This window comes from Eublepharis macularius, chromosome 7, assembly GCF_028583425.1.
Source record: "Eublepharis macularius isolate TG4126 chromosome 7, MPM_Emac_v1.0, whole genome shotgun sequence".
Classification (NCBI taxonomy): Eukaryota; Metazoa; Chordata; class Lepidosauria; order Squamata; family Eublepharidae; genus Eublepharis; species Eublepharis macularius.
The window spans coordinates 91,283,171-91,308,096 of NC_072796.1; the positions used below are offsets into that span (position 1 = coordinate 91,283,171).

Genomic DNA, 24,926 nt, shown 5'->3' on the forward strand with positions numbered 1-24,926 from the left:
CTTCTATGACTTAATAAACCACTCAAGCTTGTCTCCTGCTGTCAGGCACTATAAGAACCCCTTATGAAATTACTGTCTTGTAGTAACCAGCAGGGTATGGTTTTATTTTCTATGCAATGTAAATGATGGATAAAATAGGTTGAATAAAATGAAGGCTGATAATGTGAAATGATTCCTGTAACAATCTTTTTGTAGTGGTCTTTTAATATCACTACTTCACTTAACTAACTTGACAAACCATTAGTAAATGTGTGCACCAGCTAAAGCATTTATTTGACAATTTATGTTTTTATTTGTTAAATGTCCTTTATGGTGTCTCAGGTTAAATGTTTCCAAGAGAAGGTAAGTGGATGGAGACAACAATTTTACCTTCACATTTAGCGTTCTTGAGCAACTTCAGACTTAAAACATTCACTCTTCTCAGCAAAGCTAAGGACATTCTTTAAAAAATTAACAAAAAAATTAATGGTTCTGTATGAACAAAAAAAGCTTTGTTAAGAGCAGATCTGCAAGCTGAAACCAAGGGTCTGATTAGTCCAGCATCCTGTTTCCAGCAGTGGCCAGCCTCAAGGAAATCCACACAGAGGGTTTAAGAATAACAAGAAGTCTCTCCTGTTCTTTTCTCCACCCCCATCCCAATTCCACATCTAGAATTTAGTGGTATACTATCTCTCACCCTATGTAGTTTTCATGGCAAGAGACCTGTCTTCCATGAATTTGTTTCATTCCCTTTATAAAGCCATCTAAACTAATGGTCATCACTGTGTTTTCTGATAGCAAATTCCTTAAGTTACTTACATCTTGTCTGAAGAAGACACTTCCTTTTGTCTGAACCCAGTTAGGCGGATTCTACATTTGCAAGGAATTTGTGATCTCACTTTCCCTTCCTGCAGGAGTCCTCTCTAGCCCCCAAAAAACCAATGCTGAGGGATAAGGCCCCTTACTAACAAATAATGTGACATGGGTGGCAGCAGTGAGGAAGGGGAATCATGTCCCCCCCCCCCTACACCCACACACACTAGCAGAGAAAGCTTGGTAGGAGCATCTTTCATAAGTCTCTAAATCTCTATAATGTATCCTGTTGCTCTGTTTGTTTCTAAACTAAAAAGCCTCCAATGCTTTAGTCATCCCTTCTGGAAAAAGGGCTTAGACACCCTCTTTTCTTCACTTTTACGCACTAATATAACAACAGTGAAATGTTTCTTTGTAGGAATCTGCTGATGCTGATGGCCCTGTAGTTGAGAAAATCATGAGTAGCCGTACAGTGATGAAACAGGTAATTAAAAATTTAAATAAAGTTGTAACACCTCGGAGCTGTTTATTTCATTGTCAAATGGTTTCATAATTGCCATACAAATGCATATTGATGTTCACTGGATTTTTTTGTTTCTGTTTTTAAAAAAGCTGGTCATTCAGAATGTTCATCCAGTCTGCCTGCCCAGACAGAGCAATTGAAATTAACGATTTTAAATTAATAATGAACAAGAAGCTTTATTTACAAAGAAAGTGAAAACTGATTTTAATCATATTTCCTTTTTTGTAATTCATATATTTCTTGACTGTAACTATGCATATATGTAGTAAATTAACTAGATCTTTTCTGCAAACTTAACTTTGAGTAGTTCATGTCAAAACATCTATGCTGTTCAGTTAATTTTGATAATTTGGGGAGGGGGGCCCTTAAAATTAAGAGAAAGGCCCTCTCTTCTCTCTTCCATCAACAGAATTATGCTGAAGAAGAGATATTTAGACTTTTCTTTCTCCCACCATAGTTAGACTTTAGGGTGCTACAGAAAACTGCTACCCCCCACTCAGAGAAGCAGCTGCAGACTCTTCCCATGCACCCTGTCCTCACCCCCCCACACACACACACTGAAGGTGAGAAAGGCTTGGTGCCCTTGTTTCTTTCTCCTTAGACCAGTTTTTGTCAGCCATCAAAAAAGGGAAAATTTCCAGACAAGCCACAGTCTGCTTCTGCCAAGCTCCACTGCTACACTCCAGTAACAGCACTCAATTCTTAGTCAGATTGCCCAAAGATCAGTATGATCAACTCTTTGAATTTATCCTGAGTTTGTCCTGAGGAAAAATTTTGAGTCAACTTTTGGTGTATTCTGGGTCTCAACAGCTGGACTGTTGAAATTATAAGAAATTTACTTATGATTGAACAACATATCTTTGGGGCAATTAGACTTTCTCCAAATGGATTAACTGGAAAAACCCCTCTCTACAGCCCATAGCTTAGACACTGGGAAGTCAGTGCAGATTCCCAGTAAAGAGTTGGTACAGACTCCAAATTACTTGCAAAATCTCTAGATTCCACGTTGATCAAAATAAAGGAAAAGAAGCAGCTTTTGCTAACTTAAGGAAGAATGAGTACAGTGTCCAGACAGATTCAAATCTCCTTTTGTGACCTCAAAACCAGCACATGATTCAGTGAATTTAGGAGTTGCAGGCAGAAAAGGAAGCCCTTTAATATAGTTTACAGGCCACGGCGCATCAGCTGCTGATAAAACTACTCCACTACCTTATAAAGGGGGAAAGAAGCCCTTTGGGCATCATGCCAGTCCTCTCAGTGAGTGCGCAAAAATAGGAAGACATCTCCAACATTTCCTAGCTGTCTGAGGTCAATCATCCTCTGGATGCTGGAGACTGTACATTTTCATCCCACCTTCCTTCTAAGGAAGTAAGGTCAGTATTTATAGTTCTCCCTCCCCGTTTTATCCTCACAACAACACTGTGAGGTAGATTAGGATAAGAGTATGTGACTAGCCCACAGTTACAGTGAGATTGCTGGGAGGGGGCTTTAACCTTCCAAATCCTAAGTCCCAAACTTTAGGCACTACATCACATTGGCTCTCCCTAGAGTTCCAAGTGCTACTGAGACATTCAGATAACAGTGGCCTAGTGTGACCTGACAAACATTTTCACATCCAGTCTACTAATAGTATTTGCTGCATTCTAAAGAACGGAATTCCACAAAAGGTTCCTCTGACAGGCCTGTGTCGGGGACCGTTTCCAGTTCTGGCCCCTGCCATTTGTCCTTATCCTGTCTCTCCAAATGTATACTGGTGTCCTTATATGTCAGCCTGTTTGTTTGGGTCCTTTTAACCCCCTTTCTTCAGTGCAGCCTCAAAGCGATTTACATAATCAAAAACAACAAGACCATCAAATACCACAACTATTTAAATCCGGATTATTTAACAGTCAATCTGCCTGCTATCAATTGAATAATCCACAGGGTGCGTAGAGGATATACGCAGGTCGTAAAAATTTTTCCCTTGGTGGGAACAGTCTCTCCCCAGACACTTCACACTGTTTGCAGAAACTGTCCTAATCTTGAACCAAATTAACATGATCCATTCACCAGTCATGTAGAGGGAATTTAAGACACAGAACCACCATCAAAGCTGTACAAGCCTGTAACTTTGAAATCAACGCAGAAGAATGTGCAGATGCTCAGCCAGCAAGTTCAGTAACTAGAAGCACTATCTGACATCCACTCTGACTCTAGAAAACCAACTGCAGATTCAGTCAGTCTTAACATAGGTTGTCTTTTATGGCTGGGATGCCATAAAAGGGTCACTGTATGCCACAGAAATCTGAGATGTGTATCAATGAACTAGAGCTAAGGGCTAAATGAGTGGCACTCATACAGCCCCAGAGCCTTCTGAGGAGTAGGGACATGTTAATCTTCGCCAACAAAACAACAGCCCAAACCTACCATCAATCACCAGAGGGGCACAAGATCCACATAACTTTACTAGGAAGTCTGTGATCCTCTCCTGAGTAGAACTCTACCTCTGTTAAATCATGGCCGAGCATGTAGCAGGAATAGTGAACACAGCTACCGATTAAATCAGCATAGAGTAGTAGTTAGAGTGGCACCTCCCCTAAGCAGTGTTCAGCCAAGTTCAGTATCTTTACAGGAACATTACAATATATCTGTTTGCCCTCCCCCCAAACCAGGCAACTATATTTCCCCCCTCGGTACCACTGCCAATAAGTGTTTAGATTGTCTCTTACTTCAGTCCACCCACCCACCCCACCCCCAAATCAGTCCCATGGTATCCAAAAGGAAAGCTATTGGTTAAGGATGCCATGGTTTCATTTATTTATTTATTTAAACTATTGATATGCCTGCCTTTCAGAGGCCCCAAGGCATCAGTTGCAAACATAAAATATTTTAAAACTACATACATTCAAACATAATATTAAACAGCAAAGCAATTAAAAAACTATAGTAAAAACAAATAGATTGCAGTCAGGAAACATTTCTGATTCAGCTCAAATTCAGTAGAAAAGAGCAAGAGTCCAGTAGCACCTATATAACTAACAAAATTTGTGGTAGGGTATGAGCTTTCATGAGTCACAGCTCACTTCTTCAGATACAGCTAGAATGTGAGACCATCTGCTACTGGATGGTGCTACTGGACTCTTGCTCTTTTTTACTGCTACAGAGAGACTAACATGGCTACCCATCTTGATCTAGCTCAAATTAAGACAGCACTAAAAGATACCAGGAATATTTTCATTTTACCATCTCATTGGAAAGCCAGTAGGGTAGAAGCTCCCTCGACTACTTCCACAAGGCTGTTCCATAAACAGTGAACAGCCACAGAAAATCCCAGGCCTGGGCCATTGCAAAACATAAAGAGACAGAGACAACAGACCTTGCTGGGAAGAGCAAGACTACTGCATGAGAACATACAGATAGTGGCGGTCCTTCAAATATGTGGACCCCAGGTCATAAAAGGCTTTAAATGTAAGCAACAGCATCTTGAATTAAACCCAGAAACAAGTAGACAGCTGTTGAAGGGGCCTCAGATAGTTAAGAGCAATATGGTACCTACAGCTGGCCCCAATAACAGGATGCTATATGTTGCACCGGCTGAAGTTTCTGGATCATCTTCAAGGGCAGCCCCATGTAGAGCATGTCACAGTAACTGAACCATGGATCCATATTACCCTATCAAACAAATAGGGAGCCACCATCCTAAATGAAGCAGGGAAATGGCATTTTTCATTCCCATTTTGAGGTGGTTGACTTGGAAGTCTTGGCACCTTCAGTTTTGGAGAGATTTATCTAAGGACTTGTGTTAAAAAAACCCAACCAGAACTCCTAAAGCTTACAGTTAATTTAGGATACTTAGCTAGCCAGTGTTTTCTTGTTGTACAAGTGATATAGAAGAATCCTGAAAAAGCATGACATAAGTTTCTCCAACATGGCCTAGCATTAAGTACGCACAGTGAAGTAATGAATAGCATCTAAGGATGAATACTTCAAAAAACAAAAAGTATTTTTCAGATTCAGATTTCACAAAGGGCCTAAATAAAGGTATCGGTTTCCATTGACTGCCCTCTTTATCATACTATATTTTTGCTCTGTGCATTTTTATTGTTGTTGTTGTTGATTTTGGAATTATTCAAGTTCCATTATTCAGTATGGGGGGACTTGTTTCAAGGGGACTGGAGTGGCTTTTTTTAACCAAATGACATCAGAATTGCAGGAAACCTCATGCTGAACCAAATTTCAAGCAAAGGAGTCCTATTCTATGGGCCACGGAATAAAGTCCCTGCCCCAAGCCATCCTACTTGTCTCCATTGTTTCCTACATGGAAAATGTAATAGAACCAACAAGCTCAACAGAACCAATGTCAAACCAGAGAATCCCAGGACTGCCATAGGCAACATGACAAGCCTAATACAACCAACATCTCTTGTTCCAATTAGGAATGTGCATATCAGTTTTTACACTTTGAAAATATACCTGAAAAATACCTTGTTGGCATTTTCTCGGTATATTTAAGAATCTGGATTGCTATCTTAGATTCATCTATGGTCTTCAGTGCAGTCCCACATTGGCACTGTGTTTGTGCAGGCTGGCCACTTGGAACAGATTTTTTTTTTTAGCTTTCAGGCTACTGAGGTGGTGACCCCCCCAGGCCACTCTACAGTGGTTTTTCCCACCCAAATGTCACATGGTATAGAGAGGTTGCCCCCTTTCCCCTCAGTTTGTTTCTTGTCACCATGAAGAACAGACAGTTTTCTGCTAGCTGCTCCGCTTTCTGCTGGATTGCTATTATAGTTAGTTGATAGTTGTTAGTAGCTAAAGTTGTAGTTTATAGTTATAGTTCAGGTTAGTGCTTGAAAATTAAAGTCATTTTTTTTCTTCTCACTGTGGTTTGTCAGATCTACCGCTGAGTTGATGAGTCATGTTGCTCTTGTATGGTTTCAGTTTTGCCTAATTGATAGTCTTTGCTTGGTATTATGGCAGACAAGTCCTTGTTCAAAAAATGCAAGGAGTGTGGGGCCAAGATGGCCAAGACTGACAGCCGTTCTTTATGCCTTGCATGCTTAGGCAAAGGCCATGTGGTCGACTGGTGCAAGCATTGCCAAGTGTTTATACTGAAGGCCTGAGGAGGCTTCCTGATTAAGAGCTATGCTTTGGGAGAAAGCCAAGTCTAGCGCTACAAGCTCAGCAGCAAAAAAATCTGCTCCAGCGGAGTGCTCGAATCCAATGACTGAACCCTCACCAGAGTCGATGTCAATCTCAGATCCAGTGTCTGCCATAGTATCATTGGGTCCAATGGCTTCTCCTTGGAGCCAACTGAAACTGCATTCTCGGTTCCAAGAAACCTCGGCTTCACTCAGCCAGCTTCTAATGTGATAGTTCTGGAAGACATTCCCCCCCAGGTCTCGAAACAGGGGTTCCAGATCTCTGGTGCTGAGTGCTCCCAAGGAGTGTTTGATTGACCCTTCACCATGTAAGCAAGCTGAAACATGTAGAGAAGCCTTGGCATAAGGCTCACTGGCAGACTGGTCATTCAGAACTGACCTGACCATCGGATCTGATGACAGAGATGCCAGTGCCTCCAACTGTGAGCAGATGATCGCACTCTGATTCCCCGGACTCAGTGGAGGAAGTAAGGTGGAAGCTGTCCACTCCTGGGAGTCTCACTCATGCTGTTCAGGGTAGTCACAACACCTGTGCCATCCAGTTCTGTGGTATCCTCACTATCCACTATTGAACTACACTCACAACTGGGGTGAATTTTACCCGACTTGTCCTTATTTGGCTCTAGCTCCAGTTCAATCAGATCCAAAGAAAAAACTCCTGTCTCTGGATCTGAGTTGGATCTCTCCACCTCATCCTAGTGCTTTGGGACATGGATCTAAGTTGGAATCAGATGTGGAGTTGGTTAGTTCCAAACGTTGCCCAAGCTTCAATTCTGACCCTTTGCTTGCAGAGGCAGTGGGTGACCCTGAGCATAATTCACCAAACATTGATTATAAACTCTACGCTGAACAGATGCTGTGTGTGGCAAAGCACTGATCATAGATGACTCTGCTTCACAGCCAAAACCAAGGGACAGTATTCTACAGCATACGTGTTCAGATACACCTAATGCAAGTTGCCTTCCCTGTGATTGAGGGATTTGTGGAAATTATAGAGAATTAGTTCCAAAAGCCTGTATTTATTCCAGCAACCACCAGAAAGGTGGAAGCGCTTTACAAAGTGAAGCAAGGTCAGTACCCTTATCTGTTCACTCACTGGCTTCATCATTTATTGCAGCCCAGACATCAGCAGGGCAATCTCTCCACTCCTGTGGATAGGGAGGTAAAGAAGTTGTCCGTCTCTGCCCCTAATATCAAGATGGCTAACTTCTTGGACATTATGAGTGGGTATCAAATACCCTATCAGAGGACAAGAAGCCTCTAGCCAAGCTGATTCAGGATGAGGTGATAATCCTCTGAAAGCAGCAGATTAGTGCAAGTAGGCATGTCTTGGATGTCTCTGCCAGGGGCCTCAACACCTCTGTAGTCTTATGCAGACCCGCATGATTGTCTCCTCTACCCTCCCATTGAAGAATTGAAATGAGATAGAGGACATGCCCTTTAAGGGCACTTCATTGTTCTCAGAGAAGACAGATGAATATCTTTCTAAAAAGAAGGATCAGCAGGCCACCAAATCATATCGCATTTTGCCACAGTCTCCACATGTCTCAACTTATAAACAACCTGGAAGACATGATTGTCAGCCCAGACAAGATGTATAGGGCCTACAGATGCCATCCATATCAGCCACAGTATCCACCTTACCAGTCTTCTTATGCTGGCCAGCCCCAGTCAAAGAGAAAGTCCTCAGGATGGCTCAAACCAGCCCATCAGATTCCGTCCTCTAAGGATTCTGCACAAGGTCAAAAGGGCCAGTTCTGACTAAACCTTCTTATGGTGACTGCCTCTGCATTGTTTAATGACAGACTATCACAGCTTGTTCATGCATGGCATAATATTTCTGCAGACACTTTATTTCAATAATTAAAGTTGTTTATAGGTTAGAGTTTCATACACTGCCTCCTAGTTTGCCCCCTCAAGTTGTTAATAATATGCTCCTACAGTTGCTAGAGAAAATTCAGTCTTGGTTGGCTAAAGGGGCCCTACAAGAAGTTTAAGGGTCTGACAATCCCTGTGGGGTTTTCTCTCACTTGTTCCTGTTAGATGAGAAGAATGGAGGGGAAAGTCACGTTTTAGATTTAAGGGCCCTTAATGGCTACCTGAGAATCACAAAATTCAGGATGGTCACGCTCCCTTGGGTCATAAATATGGTTTCCCAGGATGCCTGGTTTGTGGTCCTTGATTTACAGGATGATTACTTTCATTTTTCTAAATAATAGAGTCCAGCAGCACCTTTAAGACTAACCAACTGTATTGTAGCATAAGCTTTCAAGAACCACAGCTGACAAAGAGAGCTGTGGCCTTCGAAAGCTTATGCTACAAGAAAGTTGGTTAGTCTTAAAGGTGTTACGGGACTTTTTACTGTTTTGCAGCTACTGACTAACATGGCTAACTCCTCTGGATCTTACATTTTTCTATATACCAGAACCATCTAAAGTATCTCCGTTTTGTTTTCCATGGTATGGTGTTTCACTGTACTGCCTTACTGTTGGGTTTGGCTCTTGCACCATGAGTTTTCACAAAGCACATTACAATAGTGGTTGCTCACCTTAGGCAATTAGGCTGTTCTGTTTACCCCTATCTTGATGACTGGTTAATCACTGCTCAGTCCCCAGAGATTTTAAGGGAGCATATCACCCTTATATTATCCATGTGTGAAACTCTAGGGTTGGTGGTATATGCAAAGAAATCTAACTTGACTGCTACCTATACCATACAATTTGTGGGGGCAATCCTGATTTCTAGAGCATTCTTATCCAATGACAGGATTATCCAACAGACAGCCTTGGTGCAACACTTCTTAGCAAATAGATTTCAGTCTGCACAATCTATTCAAGTTACATTGGGGCTCATGGTGGTAGTTCCCTTTGCGCGTCTTAAGATGAGAACTTTGCAGCTTTAGTTTTTTAGACATTTTGACCCTCTCTGCCAGTCCTCCCCAGACTAAATACTCAGTCCCAAGCCGGGTATTGCGCTCCTTGTTATGATGGTCAGAACGAAGTAATCTGTCCAGAGGAGTTGTTTTTGGCATACCCTGTCATAACATGACTCTTACTAAAGATGTTTCCCTGGAACAGCAGGTAGCTCATTGTGATGCCATTTCTGTCAATGATATTTGGTCAGAGGATGAGAAGGCATGTCATATTAATTTACTTGAGTTGTGACCAGTTATTATGCAGTTAACTCTATCGCAGATATGGTATCCTACAAAAGAGTTCAGTCTTGACAGAAAATACAAGAGCTGTATTCTGTATAAACAAGCAAGGTGCCACAACTTCCAAAACAGTTTGTGCAGAGGTTATCTACTTGTGGGAGTGGGCCATAACTCATGATACTACTTTGTACACCCTGCATATTTTGAGATGCCACAATTCTTGGGTGGATTGGCTCAGCAGGTTGGGCAGTTCCCATGAGTAGGTCCTAGTGGACAAGTACGTCCATCGCATTTTTCAGCAATGGGGTTTCCCAGAAGTCAAACTTTTTACCATGCAGGTCAATCAGACAGACCAGACCAGGTGCATCCTCATTGTTCTGTTCTGGCCACCGCAACCCTGGTTCCACACACTCAAGAGTCTGGTCAAGGGGAATTATATTCATTTACCATTCTTTATCTAATGTCTGATTATTAGATATTCCTGCAAACTTCTGGTCTGGTTTCTTCATCTATTAAAATCCATTTAGCTGCCGTTTCCACTTTCCATACTGGTACAGATGGGGAAACAATATTTTCACTCTATTTGTCAAAGTTGTTTTTGAAAGGTCTATATATTTTGTAACCACCAAGGGACCCTCTGGCACCACTATGGTCCCTCTCTCTGATCTTAGCCAGGCTGATGTTAAAACCATTCGAGTCATTGGCAACATGTCCTTTTCCTTTCCTTTCCTTTCCTTTCGGGTGGCCTTCTTGCAAGCTGTTACATCAGCAAGGAGAGTTAGTGAGCTCCAAGCATTAAGGGTATATCCCTCCTTCCTACAGGTGTAGCCTGTCAAAGTGGTGATGCATACTAGTGTGCAGTTCTTACCCAAGATAGTGTCCAGATTTCATGTCTCAGAGCATAACCATCCCATTGTTTTTTCCCCACCCGACAACCTCTCAAGAATGCATGCTACACATTTTAGATGTAAAGAGAGCTGCTTTATTTTATATGGACAGAACTCAATCCTTCATAAGGACTCTGCATTTTTTATTTGCCATTCTGACCCCAATAAAGGCAAAGCTGTATCATCTCAGTATCTAGATGGGTGGTACTTGTTATTAAAATGTGTTATATGTCTGCTCAAGTTCCTTGCTCATTTACTCTCCATGCCCATTCAACAAGAGCATGAGCTACCTCTGCTGTGTTCCTTTGAGAGGTGCCACTGGTGGGCATCTGCCAGGTGGCAGTGTGATCTTCAGCAGATACTTTTGTCAAACACTATACAATAGATGTTAATTCAAGAAGAGAGATAGCAGTGCGTCAAGGAGTCCTACAAGATCTTCACCTGAGAGCATTTCCTCACCTCCTAAGTGCATCGCTTGTTATTCTTCCCAATGTGGGACTGCACTGAAGGTCACAGATGAAAACAGGGTTGCACTTATCTGTAAGTGTTGTTCATTTGGGTCTTCATGCAACAACACATTCCTTCTCTCCTGCCCTGCTGTGAGCTCTCTGCAGTACATTGTTGAGGGGTTCACGGTGGCACAGGAGAACTGAGGGGAAAGGTATACCCTGTAACCATTCTTGTGGGGGGAAACGCTGTGGAATGGTTGGGGGGGCTGTCCCCTCAGTAGCCTAAAAGGTAAGAAAATCCTGTTCCAAATGGTCAGCCTGCACAAGTGCAGTCCCAATGTGTGCCTGCACAAAGACCTAGATGAACAACAGTTACAGATAAGTGCAATCCTGTTTTCTCAGATATACCGCTATTCTAATCCTGATTATTCCTGGAAATATTTAGGAATATCTGGGAATAACCAAGACCACCATTTCAAAGGTCACAGCAGCTTGTTTTTCTTACTTTCATATGTCTTTATTTGTGCAAAACAAAAAAGAAACAAACAAAAGAAACAATGCTAGCAAAAAAAAACCCCAATGCTGGCTAATAGGGATGTGTGCTTCGGTTTTCTAACTCGGAAAAAATGCTCAAATCAGACCCAATCTGTAGAGATTTGGGTTTTCTGAATCAGGGCCAGCATACTGGCCCCAATTCGAAACAGCTGAATCAAAGCTTCCCAAAGCGATTCGGGTCACATTGGGAAGCTTCGGGCCCTTTAAACTTCAGCTGGCCCGTGGACTAGCTGAAGTTTAAAGGGCCTTCTTGGCATGCTGGAGGGGGGTAGCTTAAAGGGAAAAATGCTCCCTGCACCATTTGCAAACGGCTCGCGGAGCCTTCTACCCTTTAAACTCTTTCCCCTTCCCTCCAGCCAGCTGGAAAGGGGGAGAGCTTAAAGGGTAGAAGGTTCTCTACGCCATTCATGAACGGCAAGTGCAACCTTCTACCTTTTAAGCTCTTCCTTTGTCCCTCCCTCCAGCTGGAAAGGGGGAGAGCTTAAAGGGTAGAAGTCTCTCCACGCCATTCGCGAACGGCACACGGAGCTTTCTACCCTTTAACCTCTCTCCCGCCCCCAGCCATCAGCGAACGAGGTGGAGGAGGCCCTTCTCCTCAAGTGGCCGCCACGGTGGCTATTTGAGGGGCAGGAAGGGCCTTTTTGGCCTCTTCCACTGCCGCAGGGCAGTGGAGAAGACCAGAGCCGCTGCTGCTGGGCCGCGGCCTTCACCACCGCAGCAACAGAGCCAAGGTAAGTGGGGCGGCTGGGGCTGTATAGATTAGCAGCTACTGGCTAATCTATACATAAGCTTCTATACAAGGTCTCCAAATATCTAAAAATAACTCCATGCACAATTGCCATCTATATGTGTGATACGTTCCAATTTTGATAAGTTTATATGTTCCTCAGTCCAAAAAAAGGGAGGGGGAGGGAGAGGGAAGCAGCTCTCACAGGTAAATGGCATCACTTGTTAGGGGGAGCTCAATTCTCCATCCAGTCATGATGATTCCCGACCACATTCCATAAATCACATGCCATTCACCTGTGAGAGTTGCCTCACCTCCCTCCCCCTCCCTGTTTTTGGCTGGGAAACCTGCAAAGGGGAGAAAAACCAAGCTGTTCTGTCTGTTACCAGATTGTTTCTGTTGGGATTCTCTGGTTTGGCATTGGTTCTGTTAAGCTTTGTTCGTTCTTTTTGGTCAGTGGTTGCCCTTGTGTGTTTGGCTAAGGGGTTTTTTTGCCCCAGAAAAAGTGCTGAATATTTCCCCCATAGGAAATAGTGAGGAATAGCTGGGGGCTACTTATTCAGAAGCCTGTAGAATTGTACTCCTTAACCCAATCTACTTGAAACTTGGGAGAGTCTTTAATGGAGAGGCGGCAGCAGCTCTGCTGAAATTTTTGTGTGATTTGCATGAAAAACAGTCTCTCGAGCCTTCTGGAAAGATTCCCCCATAGGGAATAATGTACTTGATTAATTTCCGATTCCCCCCTCCCCCCAAAAAAACCCTCATCCAAAAACCAAACCAGTACGGAGGACCCAAATACAGTTGAATACTGATGTTTATGGCCTTCCTGATATCCAGATCTAAAAAATACCAGTTCATCCACGGTCTTCCTGTGCAGTCCCACATGGGACTGCGCACGCACAGGCCTGCCGATATCGGAGATTTTTATAGCTTAAAACCACCAGGGGGCGCTCTCGCCTTCCATCGCGCATGCGCAGCCATCTTCCCGCCTAAATGGACTATAGAAGGCGGAGCGCCCCACACATACCCTCAGTTTCCTTTTCGCCGCCGATAGATGAGGTTTTTTGGCTCTTCTCCTCGTTCGCGATGTCGGATACTGCTCTTTTCAAACGGTGCGTCTCCTGCAATCGAAAGATGACCAGGTCAGACGGCCATTCAAACTGCCTTTATTGTCTCGGGGAAACTCATAATACTCAGGCCTGCAAACATTGCTGTGCCTTTACTTCAAAGGCCAGGGCGGAGAGGGCGGATCGTTTGCACGCTTCACTTTGGCAACGTGCTATGTCGGTTGTGGATCCTCTGGTGAAGGCACCCCCTTCTGCTGTGCCCGGATCTACCCCTCGGCCTGTCGAAACCGTGAGCTCGAGGACCCCTCGCGCCTTACCTTCCCCAAGTCATTCGGAGTCTAGACCGAGAGATCGTTCTGCCCCCTCGGTTCGGAGTGCGGCGGAACCAGCACCATCGGTTCCGAAGGTCCCTCGGAGCCAACCACCTTTGACTTCATCTGCCGATCCAGCCTTGGATCGAGCTGCGTCTCGGAGTCGGACAACCTCGGTGTCGAGACCGACACCTCCACCGTCTCAGGGTGCAGCCGCTTCGGAGACTACTGGAGAACCGTCCGCTCCGTCCGACCTTGACAAGAAGAAGAAAAAGAGAAAACACTCTTCTAAACGGGACAAGGCGGTTCTGGAGCAGTTAATCTCCTCCCCATTATCGGCCCCTTCGGGTGCGATCGGTTCCGACCCACCAGAAAGGAGGCGTAAGGATCCCGATATCCCGGCTCCAACCCTAGCGATCTCTTCGCAGGAAGACCCGGTTCCGACGGAGAAGCCCCCGACCCCGACAGGACGACCACGATCGACCTCCCATGAATCCGGATCCATTAGATCGGGACGTAGCTATCGGAGTGGATCGGACCGTCGATACAGCCCGTACCCGACTCGGAGCCGATAGAGGGAGCGCTACAGCAGTGGGGGCTGGGCAGCCTCGTACTACCTGGAGGATAGCCCGCTCCAATCGGATCGCTCTTATAGGAGGGAATCGCTTTCGCTTTCCTTTAGGATCCGATCGTATGATGACTCCCGTGGAACTCGACGTCTTTCCGAAGTTGGCTACCATCAGAGCCGACCAAGGATTTATGAGTCCGGATTCGCCTGATGCTGAACTTGGCCCAGCGGAAGAACCTTCGCCAACGGACGACTTCAGGGCCTACAATGAATTGCTTCAGCAGATGGCTAAGGTTCTGGATCTGGAGATGACTTCTACGGAGTTGAAGTTTACTGATAAGATCTATCAGCATATCTACTCGGGTTCCACGCGTTCCGTAGCTTTCCCGCTGATCGACGGTTTTGTGGATTTGTGGAAGAAGCTCAACGTCAAACCTGCTTCTATCCCCGCCACTAACCGGAAAGTGGAGGGTCTTTATCGCACGAAGGATGAGAACCATCCCTTCTTGGCAATCCATCCACCTCCTTCGTCCTTGGTCACTGAGGAGATGCAGGCAAGAGGCAAACAGGGTTCTATGTCGGCCCCTACTGACAAAGACAGTAGGAAAATCGATACCCTGGGGAGAAAATTGTACACCTCTGCTGCTTTCGCCATCAAAGTGGCCAACTATGCGGCTATGATGTCGGCTTACCAGCTCTTTCTGTGGAAGAAGTTAGCGGCTTTCCTCTCCAAGCTCCCTGAGGATCAGCGGACCCTCCTGCGTGTCATCCAAGAGGAGGCCACCCGCCTCTCAAGACATCAGATTAATACGAGCAGGAGTTTGTCTGATACATCTGCACATTCCTTGCTCTCTTCAGTAGTTTTGCGACGATTTGCGTGGCTCCGCACGACTGCTCTCCCGCCTGAGATAAGGAATAAAGTGGAGGACTTACCTTTTGAAGGGGCATTCCTTTTTTCTGAGAAGACAGATGAATATCTGTCGAAAAAGAGAACGGATCATCTCACGGCACGGTCCTATGGTGTTCTGCACCAGGCCCCTCAACAACCTGCGAGACCTTACTTCAGGTCCTCTCACCGAGGCAGATCATATCGGTACCAGCCTTATCAGGGGTATTCGTATCAGTCTCAGAGGAGTTACCAGAGCCCTCAGCAGTCCTTTTCAAGGCGCAGACAAGGTCACTGTTCCAAGCCTGGTTCCCAACAACAACAGGCTAAGGAAGCCCCCCACTCCCAGAAGCAATTCTGACAATTACAGGGACCTGAGCCTATGTTTGGGTTCAGGCTTAGTGCTTACTGGAGGGAGTGGCTGTCCATCGGTTCCGATGTTTGGGTTTCTGATATTGTTCAGTATGGTTATAAAATTGAGTTTGTGAGTTTACCATACCTGCGTCTCCCTGTCTTTTCTTCAGGGCCTCCACATACAGAGATCTTAACTGAATTGGCAACCCTAATTCAGAAGGGTGCAATTGAAGAGGTGCCCCATGATTCTGCCCCCTTCGGTTTTTACTCTAACCTATTTTTGGTGGAAAAGAAGAATGGTGGTCTTAGACCCATTCTGGACCTACGGGCCCTTAATAAGCTGATAAAGGTTCGAAAGTTCAAAATGGTCACCTTACAGATGGTTCTGACCCTTTTACCACGGCACTCCTGGTTTGCTGTCCTTGATCTAAAGGATGCTTATTTCCATATCTCCATTTTTCCCGAACACAAGAAGTACTTACGTGTTACTTATGATGGCAAAATTTATCAGTACCGGGTTTTACCTTTGGATTGGCTACTGCCCCTAGGGTATTTACGAAATGTATAGCTGTGGTGGTGGCTCATCTGAGGCTGCAGGGCTGTCGGATCTTTCCGTACCTGGATGACTGGCTTCTGGTCGGTAGTTCGGCCGATGATGTGTTTACTCAAGTATCCCTGACTCTAGACTTATGTCTTAGACTAGGTCTTTTCGTTAATCAGAAAAAGTCAAAATTGGCCCCAGTACGGTCTGTGCTATTTATAGGGGTAATCTTTGATGGGATCAAGAATGCTGGCTTCATGCCCACAGACAGGGCGGCCAGGATTAAAGGCATGGTCCTTAGACTGAAGCGCTGCCGTTTTCAGTCAGCTTGTTTTATCCAGATCCTCTTGGGATGTTTAGCCTCTACTACAGCTGTGGTCCCGTTCGCTAGGCTGTTCATGCGGCCCTTGCAAATGTGGTTTAATGCCAGTTTTTCACCTACCTCTGACTCTCAGAACAGAAGATTATCAGTCCCTAGACGGGTGGTGACCTCGATAGAATGGTGGCTTGAGGATGCAAATCTGTTTAAGGGAGTGGAGTTTGGTTATCGCCAAACTCAATTGTCTGTAACCACTGATGCTTCCCTGTTGGGTTGGGGAGCTCACTGTGAGGGTGCTTATGCTCACGGTACAAGGTCACGGGCCGAGCGCTCGGAACATATTAATCTCCTTGAGCTCAGGGCTATTTCAAATGCACTGATCTCCTTTTCAGATACCATGCGAAACAAATCAGTGCAAGTGTTGATGGACAACACGACTGCAATGTTTTATGTCAACAAACAGGGTGGCACGGCATCGGCGACCCTTTGTACCGAGGCGATGAAGCTGTGGACTTGGGCCATACAGCACTCGGTATGGCTGAGAGCGGTACACATCCCAGGGGTGGAGAATCTCCAGGCGGATCAGCTGAGCAGACTACACCGGGATGTTCACGAGTGGTCTCTTCAGGACAAGTACCTCGTTCCAATCTTCTCGATGTGGGGTTTCCCGGAACTGGACCTCTTTTCCGCACTGGACAATCGCAAGGCTCATCGCTATTGTTCCAGGGGAGGTCTAGGCCCCGGGTCAGATGGGGATGCATTTCAAGTCGAGTGGTCGGGTCCTCGTGTTATGCATTTCCCCCATTCCCCCTGTTGGCCAGGGTTCTGAGCAAGATACAAGGGGAGAGGGCGACGGTCATACTGATAGCCCCTTTTTGGCCGAGACAACCTTAGTTTCACACTCTCCTTCGATTGCAGACGCAGTCGATCAGGTTGCCACTTGTTCCAGACCTTCTGTCCTGGTAAGAGGTCTTGCACCACGACATTCAACGACTCAAACTGACAGTGTGGCTGATAACTCACAATCGGGGTTTTCTGAAGCTGTAACTCATGTCTTATTGAATGCTAGACGCCTCTCTACGAGACAGTCCTATGCGTTCAAATGGGAGCGTTTTTCTGGGTGGTGTCAAAGCCGGAACCTGGGCCCTTTTTCTTCCTCCTTGCCTGAGATTCTAGAATTCCTTTGGGAGGTTAAACTAGGGGGTTTGGCCAATAGTTCTGTTAAGGTATATTTGGCAGCAATTTTGGCGTTCCATCCTCCTATAGATAAGAAATCAGTTTTCTCCCACTACACTTCGAAATTATTCCTCCGGGGACTGAATAATTTGTACCCCCCTGTTCGGGCTATTGTCCCTCAGTGGTCTTTACCGCTGGTCTTGACTAGATTGATGTCTAAACCTTTTGAGCCTATGGCTGCCTGTCCTTTATGCTACCTTTCTTTGAAGGTGGCCTTCTTGGTAGCGATCACTTCAGCCAGGCGGGTAGGGGAACTGGCTGCACTTTCATCAGAACCCCCCTATTTGAAATTTCATGCAGACAAGGTAGTCTTGCGGACCAAGGTTGACTTTTTACCTAAGGTGGTGTCTCAGATTCATTTATCTCAGGACATTGTCTTACCTGTGTTTTTCCCGATGCAGTCTTCTGATGCGGAGAGGGCCCTTCACTCGTTGGACGTTCACAGGGCTCTTCTATTTTACTTGGATCGTACTAAGCCTTTTCGTTTGGACTCTAATTTGTTTGTCTGTTTTGCGGGACAAAAGAGGGGAAAGAAAGCGACATCTCAGTCCATTGCGAGATGGGTTGTTCAAACAGTTTTAACATGTTATGATTCTGTTCATTTACCTTGTCCTTTGGAGGTGCATGCCCATTCCACTAGGTCCTTGGCGTCGTCTGCGGCTCTGCTGAGAGGTGTTCCTCTACATGACATCTGTAGAGCGGCGACGTGGGCTTCAGCAGATACCTTTATCAAGCATTATGCGCTGGATGTCCTGGACCAAAAGGAGACTGCAGTGGGCACCGCAGTGATACATTCTATCTTTGAGTGACTTGACTGTGGTACCTCCACCCAGGTATTAAGCTTTATAATCTCCCATGTGGGACTGCACAGGAAGACCGTGGATGAAAAACAGGTTTCGCTTACCGTAACTGTTGTTCATCTAGGTCTTCCGTGCAGGCACACATGCCCTCCCTCCTTCCCCGCTGTATGGTGAATTTTGATGGAAATACAGCAGCGAAAGGGGAACTGAGGGTACGTGTGGGGCGCTCCGCCTTCTATAGTCCATTTAGGCGGGAAGATGGCTGTGCATGCGCGATGGAAGGCAAGAGCTCCCCTGGTGGTTTTGAGCTATAAAAATCTCCGATATCGGCAGGCCTGCGCGTGCGCAGTCCCATGTGTGCCTGCACAGAAGACCTAGATAAACAACAGTTACGGTAAACGAAACCTGTTTTTTTTTTTAAAGCACACTGCCCTAGTTCCAGTAATATTCAGGGGGGGAGTTCTTTATGAGAGTAGTAAGAACATTTTTGCCATGTATTTATGTTCTGCATAGAAGTGTTCCTCCTAACATCTGATCCCATTGCCTGTGAGAGCTGCCTCCCTCCCTCTTTCCTCCTATTGCCCAAAAAACTTGTAAAACTGAAGAAAAACAGGTCTGGAAGTCTTAAAATGCTAGCCTTGAATATTTTTTAATATTCCTGGAATTTGGGGGGCATCGATATCTCATGTTCCTGAGCATCCTGAATATCACCTAGATACCTGAAAATACCCAAAGATAACAATAAGGTGCTTTTCAGATATATATTTAGATTGTAAATATCCAAATGCACATCACTAGCAGCACCCTACAATACTACAGAGGAAAGCTTATTTCACATCATCACTTATGCGAATTTTTAAGGAGAGCATCCCTACTCAATCTTTCCTGTGCATGAGTTTCTGTCCTGGAACCGCCATAATGCGTACAGTGCACTCATAACACCTTCTTGGAACCATTGATACTTGTTTGCTAAAAGGTTTAACTATTTAGTCAGCCTTCCTTTCCTCTATGTGCAGAGTATCTGAACTCAATGACAGAGTTGTACTGAGAACAGACTCTGCCTTTATTTCTAAAATCAACTCCCATGATTCATAGGATAGAGGAAATTGGCTTATTTTCCTTTTACTACAGTTTAGTCCATCCAAGGGAATGTGAGTGACATAACTTGGATGTTAAATGACCCCTTAGCTTTTGTATCTCTAGGAGTGAGGATTTCAGGAAGTATGTTTGTCTTTGTATCCTGCAGAAATTTAACCACATTGTCTAGAGGAATTTCTTCCTCTACTGTAGGCAGATGGATACAGAATTGTATTCACCAGATGTGTCAGGCAACAGAGAAATATACTCCAGAAATGGTGACTACACACTTCCTCAAGTGGGTGGCAACCACTGCTGCTTGTAGGTGTTGTCCTTCACTTAGAAACATAATGTAAAATTACAGCTTGGAAGTCTATGCATTTCATCACTTAGCATTATCACATAGATGTCTTTTTCTCTCCAGAAGCAGCCCTCAGAAGAAGGGTGCTTCAAAAGTTGTTAACATCAGTAGGCTGTATGTAAACGCCACTGTGTGGGTGCATAGCTCATATGCATGCCATACACAAAGGTTGCTCTTCCACTGGAAAATAGAAAATTGGAGCTTGCTGTAATGTTTTGTTCATTGTCATCTTCTGTGCATGTGCACATGGGACTGCACATGCACAAGCCTATCAATCAGTAGGTTCTGTAGCTTTACATCTGTGAAGAGGGGCATCTCATTCCAGAGTGCATGCTTCCTGCCCTAACAGCCCACACTGGGCAAGGAGATGCGCCTATCCTCAATTTCTTTTTTGTCCATAGTTGGAGAGGAACGTGTAGCTCATCAATCTCAGGCCTTTCCCAGAAAGTTGCTGTGACTGACCTGCAGAAAGAGGAGAAAAAGTTTGTAAGATACAAGGCTGATAAATCCTTATTCAAGAAGGGCAAGCCATGTGGCACTAAAATGATGAAGACAGTCTTTACCTCTGTCTTCTGTGTCATGGAGAAGAGCATAATATTGAAGCATGTAAGTGCTGCCAGGTCTTTACACCCAAGGCCCACGTGGAAAGAGCCATGCAGCTATAAGCTGTTCTGTGAGAAAGAACCCTGTCCAGCTCCAGCAGCAAAATCATCTGCCTTAGTGGAGCTTAAGGATTGTTCAGATCTGACACAGTCAGCTACCCTGAACTGAATGCCACAGGTACCTTGGATCCAACACCATTTAGTTGGATTCATCCGAGATCCAGGGACTGTTAGAACTCTTTCCTTGACCCTGATTCCAGCTGGGTCTCATTTGGATCCATACCCTCAGAGGTCAGGATCTCCAGAGGGGATCATAGCGCTTCAGAGGCTCTTACGAGAAGGTGAATATGAAGTCAGGACACTCTGGCATACATAAGTCTGTTCATCACTCAAGGAATATCGAACGGAAGCCAGTATCGGAAGACTTTGAGATCAACCACACTCCATCAGCTTGATCTAGGTCACCCTCACTGTATTCCTTGGAGGAGGAGGACAAGTTGGTCCGCTGTCAACTGAAGCCAACTCCTTGAGGTCTTAAACACGCAGATCACCAGGAATGTAACACCCATAGGTGCCCCACATGGTACCCTCACGGCATGCCTCCACCAGCCAACGCTGACTTGAGTGACAGCTATCACTGAGATCCAACACACAATAAAAGCACTCTTCATGTGAGATTCCAGCACAGTCCTCCATGGCATTTCATCTGTTGGAGTCAGAGGTTGAGATGGACGCTGCAGATCAGAGTCCTAGTATCCCATTGTCATAGATCCAGAGGAATTAGCCATGTTAGTCTGTAATAGCAAAATAGAAGAGTCGAGGAGCACCTTTAAGACCAACCAACTTTACTGTAGCATAAGCTTTTGAAAACTACAGTTCTCTTCGTCAGATGCATGACGAAGAGAACTGTGGTTCTCGAAAGCTTATGCTACAGTAAAGTTGGTTAGTCTTAAAGATGCTACTGGACTCCTTTCTATTTTGCTAGTATCCCATCGGATCCATCTCCTGATGAGTTCATGGGGGACAGGGAGCCAGTGTCATTGGCGGATGACTTTAGATCATATACCAAACAAATGCTGCGGATGACAAAGTCGTTGGATATAGACGTTTTGTTAACAGAGGCCAAACTGGAGGATAAAATTCTTCAATATCTATGTTCGGGAAACCTCTCTCACACCATTTTCCCTATGATTGAGAGATTTGTTGCGTTTATGTCTACCTTGTGTGAAAAGTCAGCATCCTACCTGGCAATGTCAAAGAAGGCCAAAGGGCTCTACAAAACCAAGGAGGACAACTGTGCCTTCCTGTTCACACACCCTCCCCCATCATCTCTGATAACGGAGGAAATGCAATCCAGACATTGCCAGGGTACACACTGTATGCCAGCAGACAAAGAGGACAAGAAGTTGGATGCAGCTGAGAAGATCTCTACCGCCTTAGTACTGAACATCTGCTAATTATGTTATAATGAGGGCATACTAGATCTTTCTATGGAATAAAATGATTATGTACAACAAATGCTTACCCGCAGACAAAAAAAATCTCCTGTCAAGGTCATTCAGGAGAAGGCGCTCCAGTTTTCTAAACAACAGATTAATGCCGGTCGGAATATGTCAGACATTTCCACCAGGGCCCTTGCATCCTCTGTCGTCCTCAGGAGACATGCCTGGTTGCATTCCACTGCGCTACTTCTGAAGACAAGGAAGAAGGTAGAGGATATGCCCTTTGAAGGCAAGACCCTTTTCCTCCTAAAGACAAGTGAGTATCTGTTCCAAAAGAGAAAGGACTGCCAGACAGCCACATCCTATGGGATCCTACCCCTTACAAAACCATTGGGCTCCAGGATATATGGGAAGCAGCAGCAGTATAGAAGAATACAGGTCCACTACCAGCCTTACCACCAGCAGAATCCTCTGCACCGTCTGTATCAAGCTACTTCAACTCAGAGCCAGAAAGGAAGTCGTCCCACAAGCAAAGGCTCACACCTCCAAAAATCAACCCCAATGTCAGAATCTTCTGACTAGAGAAGGAAGAGCCAATGATGTTCAGGAATAGGATCTCTCATTTCATGCCTGGCTGTGGGAAAAAAAAAGAAATTTACATATCAGTGTATTTGAGCTACACGCCATACATTACACCCTTACCACCTTTTCAGATTTGGTAAGCAACAAGACAGGCCAGGTGCACAGTGACAATTGAACAGTCATGTTTCATCTGAACAAACAAGAGGAACATAAACAAACGAGAGTACTGCATCATGCATGCTGTGCAAAGAATACATGCTGGTATGGGACTGAGCTGTTCACATGCTGTGTCTCTTCAGGCAGTCCACATTGCTGGGTCATCCAGTGTCATAGCTAACAGACTGAACAAACTAAGAGCACAAACCACGAGTGGTTGTTGAGGAACCATTACATCCTTCCAGTATTTGGATGATGGGGAATTCCAGAGGTATACTTTGTTGCCATGAGTGTAAACACAAGGCTCCAGTGTTTTGCTCTCATTGATACATTCGCCAAAGGTCTATCAAAGATGCCTTCCAGATTAGATGGTCAGGGATGCTATTCTGCGCCTTCCTGGTCCTTCCCCTGATCCCACGAGCAGTCAGCAAGATGTATACAGAAGAAACAACGTACATAGTAGTGGCACCCTTTTGGCCTTGATAGCCATGGTTTCCTCGACTGCTTTTTCTAGCCAAGAAACAATATATCCATTTATCTGTAGCCCTGGATCTTTTGCTTTGTGGTCAGACAAGACATCACAGTATTCCAAAACTGAGGCTTGTGGCATGGTTAGTCTCTCCTTATACAAGGGAATTCTTAAATAGGGTAGTGGAATTAATTCTTTTTTTATTTATTTTATTGGAGAGTACATTATTAATACAAACATTTCCCCTCTTAACTAATTTATATCAACCCCCACCCTTTCCCTCCCCCCTCCTTATAGACTTCCAACAGCTTTCCAACCCTTAACCTATCTTATTACTTAAATTATTTTCAACTATATTCTTCTAAATCATATATATATTATAACTCTTACTCTAAGCGTATTCAGATTCTTTTATATATACTATATCAAATCCACTTATATATCCATTCTCTACGTCACTATTTAAGCTGTATATTTTTGATAAAGTCTCCTTGATACTACTGCTAGCTTAGGTTAATTAATAGCTAAATTTTCCCATTAATGGTAAAGTTACTTCTCTCTTCTATTTATAAAATCACAAATTAATAGTTCTCAAACTGCCACAGTCCTCCCTTCACATCCCATTTTTTTCTAAATATTGTTTCAATTTCCCCCAATCTGCAATGAATTCTCCTGGATCAAGATCTTTCAGTTTCCTTGTCATTTTGTCCATTTCTGCCATGTACAGCAATTTGTAAATCCAATCTTCTGGGGTAGTGGAAGTAATTCTAATTGATAGAAAACCAAGTATCTTATGAGAGAAAATGGAACAGGGCACAGTCAAGAGGGCTTATGCCCCATCTTACTCTTTAGCTCTTTAGAATACTTGCTGAACCTAAATCAAGAGGGACTTACAACATCATCTGTTAAGGTTCACTTAGCTGTGCTATCAGCTTTCCATGCTTCAATTGATAAAAAGACGGTATTTTCACACTACACATCTGAATTATTCATAAAGGGTCTCAATAATATGTTCCCACCAGCGTAGCCTATAGTGCCACAGTGGTCTCTGTCAGAAGTACTTTTCAGATTTTTAAAAAATATTTTTTTATTTGTGCAAAACAAGAAAAAAAGCAAAACAATGCCAGCAAACAAAACGCAAGCGTCTATAAAAGGTTTCCAAATATCTAAAAATAAGTCAATATGCAATTTCTGCCCGTACGTGATACATTCAAATGTTGGTATGTTTATGAGATCCTGAATCCAATGAGTTACAGGAAGTGGGCTTTTGCCTTTCCAATGCATCCTCAAAAATTAATGAGTATTCTAATACCAAATTAATATGAGTAATGGCTTCCTCTCAAAAGAAGTGAATAACTGGATAGTTCCACAGCATATGCTTGAGAGATGCATCTTATAAGTTACAATACCTACAATAGGACACTGTACTTAATCCTTTACTAAAGAGGTGCTGTGGTGTTCAGTATACATAATATTTTGCTGAATAAGTCGCAGCTTAAAATTCTTAGCAGCAACAGGTATTAAGCTTAAAGCCATCTCATTGCTTTGGCAGAATTGGATGATCTAGCTCAGAATTCTGTTTATCACGGAGACTTTGCAGATCATATTTATTGATCAATGTCAAATATGTATAAATAAATATTGTAGGTTTTGTAGTAATTAACAGATCAATGGAAAAGCCATTTGAACCCTTAGCTACCTGTCCTTTAAAATTTCTCTCTTTAAAGGTATGTTTTTAGTGGTCATTACCTTAGTAAGGTGAGTCAGCAAGCTGGTCACATTGAGGATGAACCTCACCCCATTTCTAAAGGTGGATCCAGAGAAAGTATTACCTAGACCTAGTCTACAATCTCTATATAAAAGAGTGTATACATTTCATATGTCTTCTGAGGTTGTGTTACGTGTGTTCTTTTATTCCTCTACCTCA

The 24,926-nt window shown here is 44.2% G+C and overlaps 1 protein-coding gene across 1 annotated transcript in view; it reads left to right on the top strand.

Annotated features, from left to right (window-relative positions):
* The window catches only part of CHD7 (chromodomain helicase DNA binding protein 7), a 279,962-nt gene that overhangs the window by 191,277 nt on the left and 63,759 nt on the right, over window positions 1-24,926 (top strand). The window contains exon 7 of the mRNA XM_054984544.1: window positions 1,211-1,276. Within this exon, the coding sequence (XP_054840519.1) occupies window positions 1,211-1,276 (66 nt within the window). The remainder of the gene's footprint in view (window positions 1-1,210; window positions 1,277-24,926) is intronic.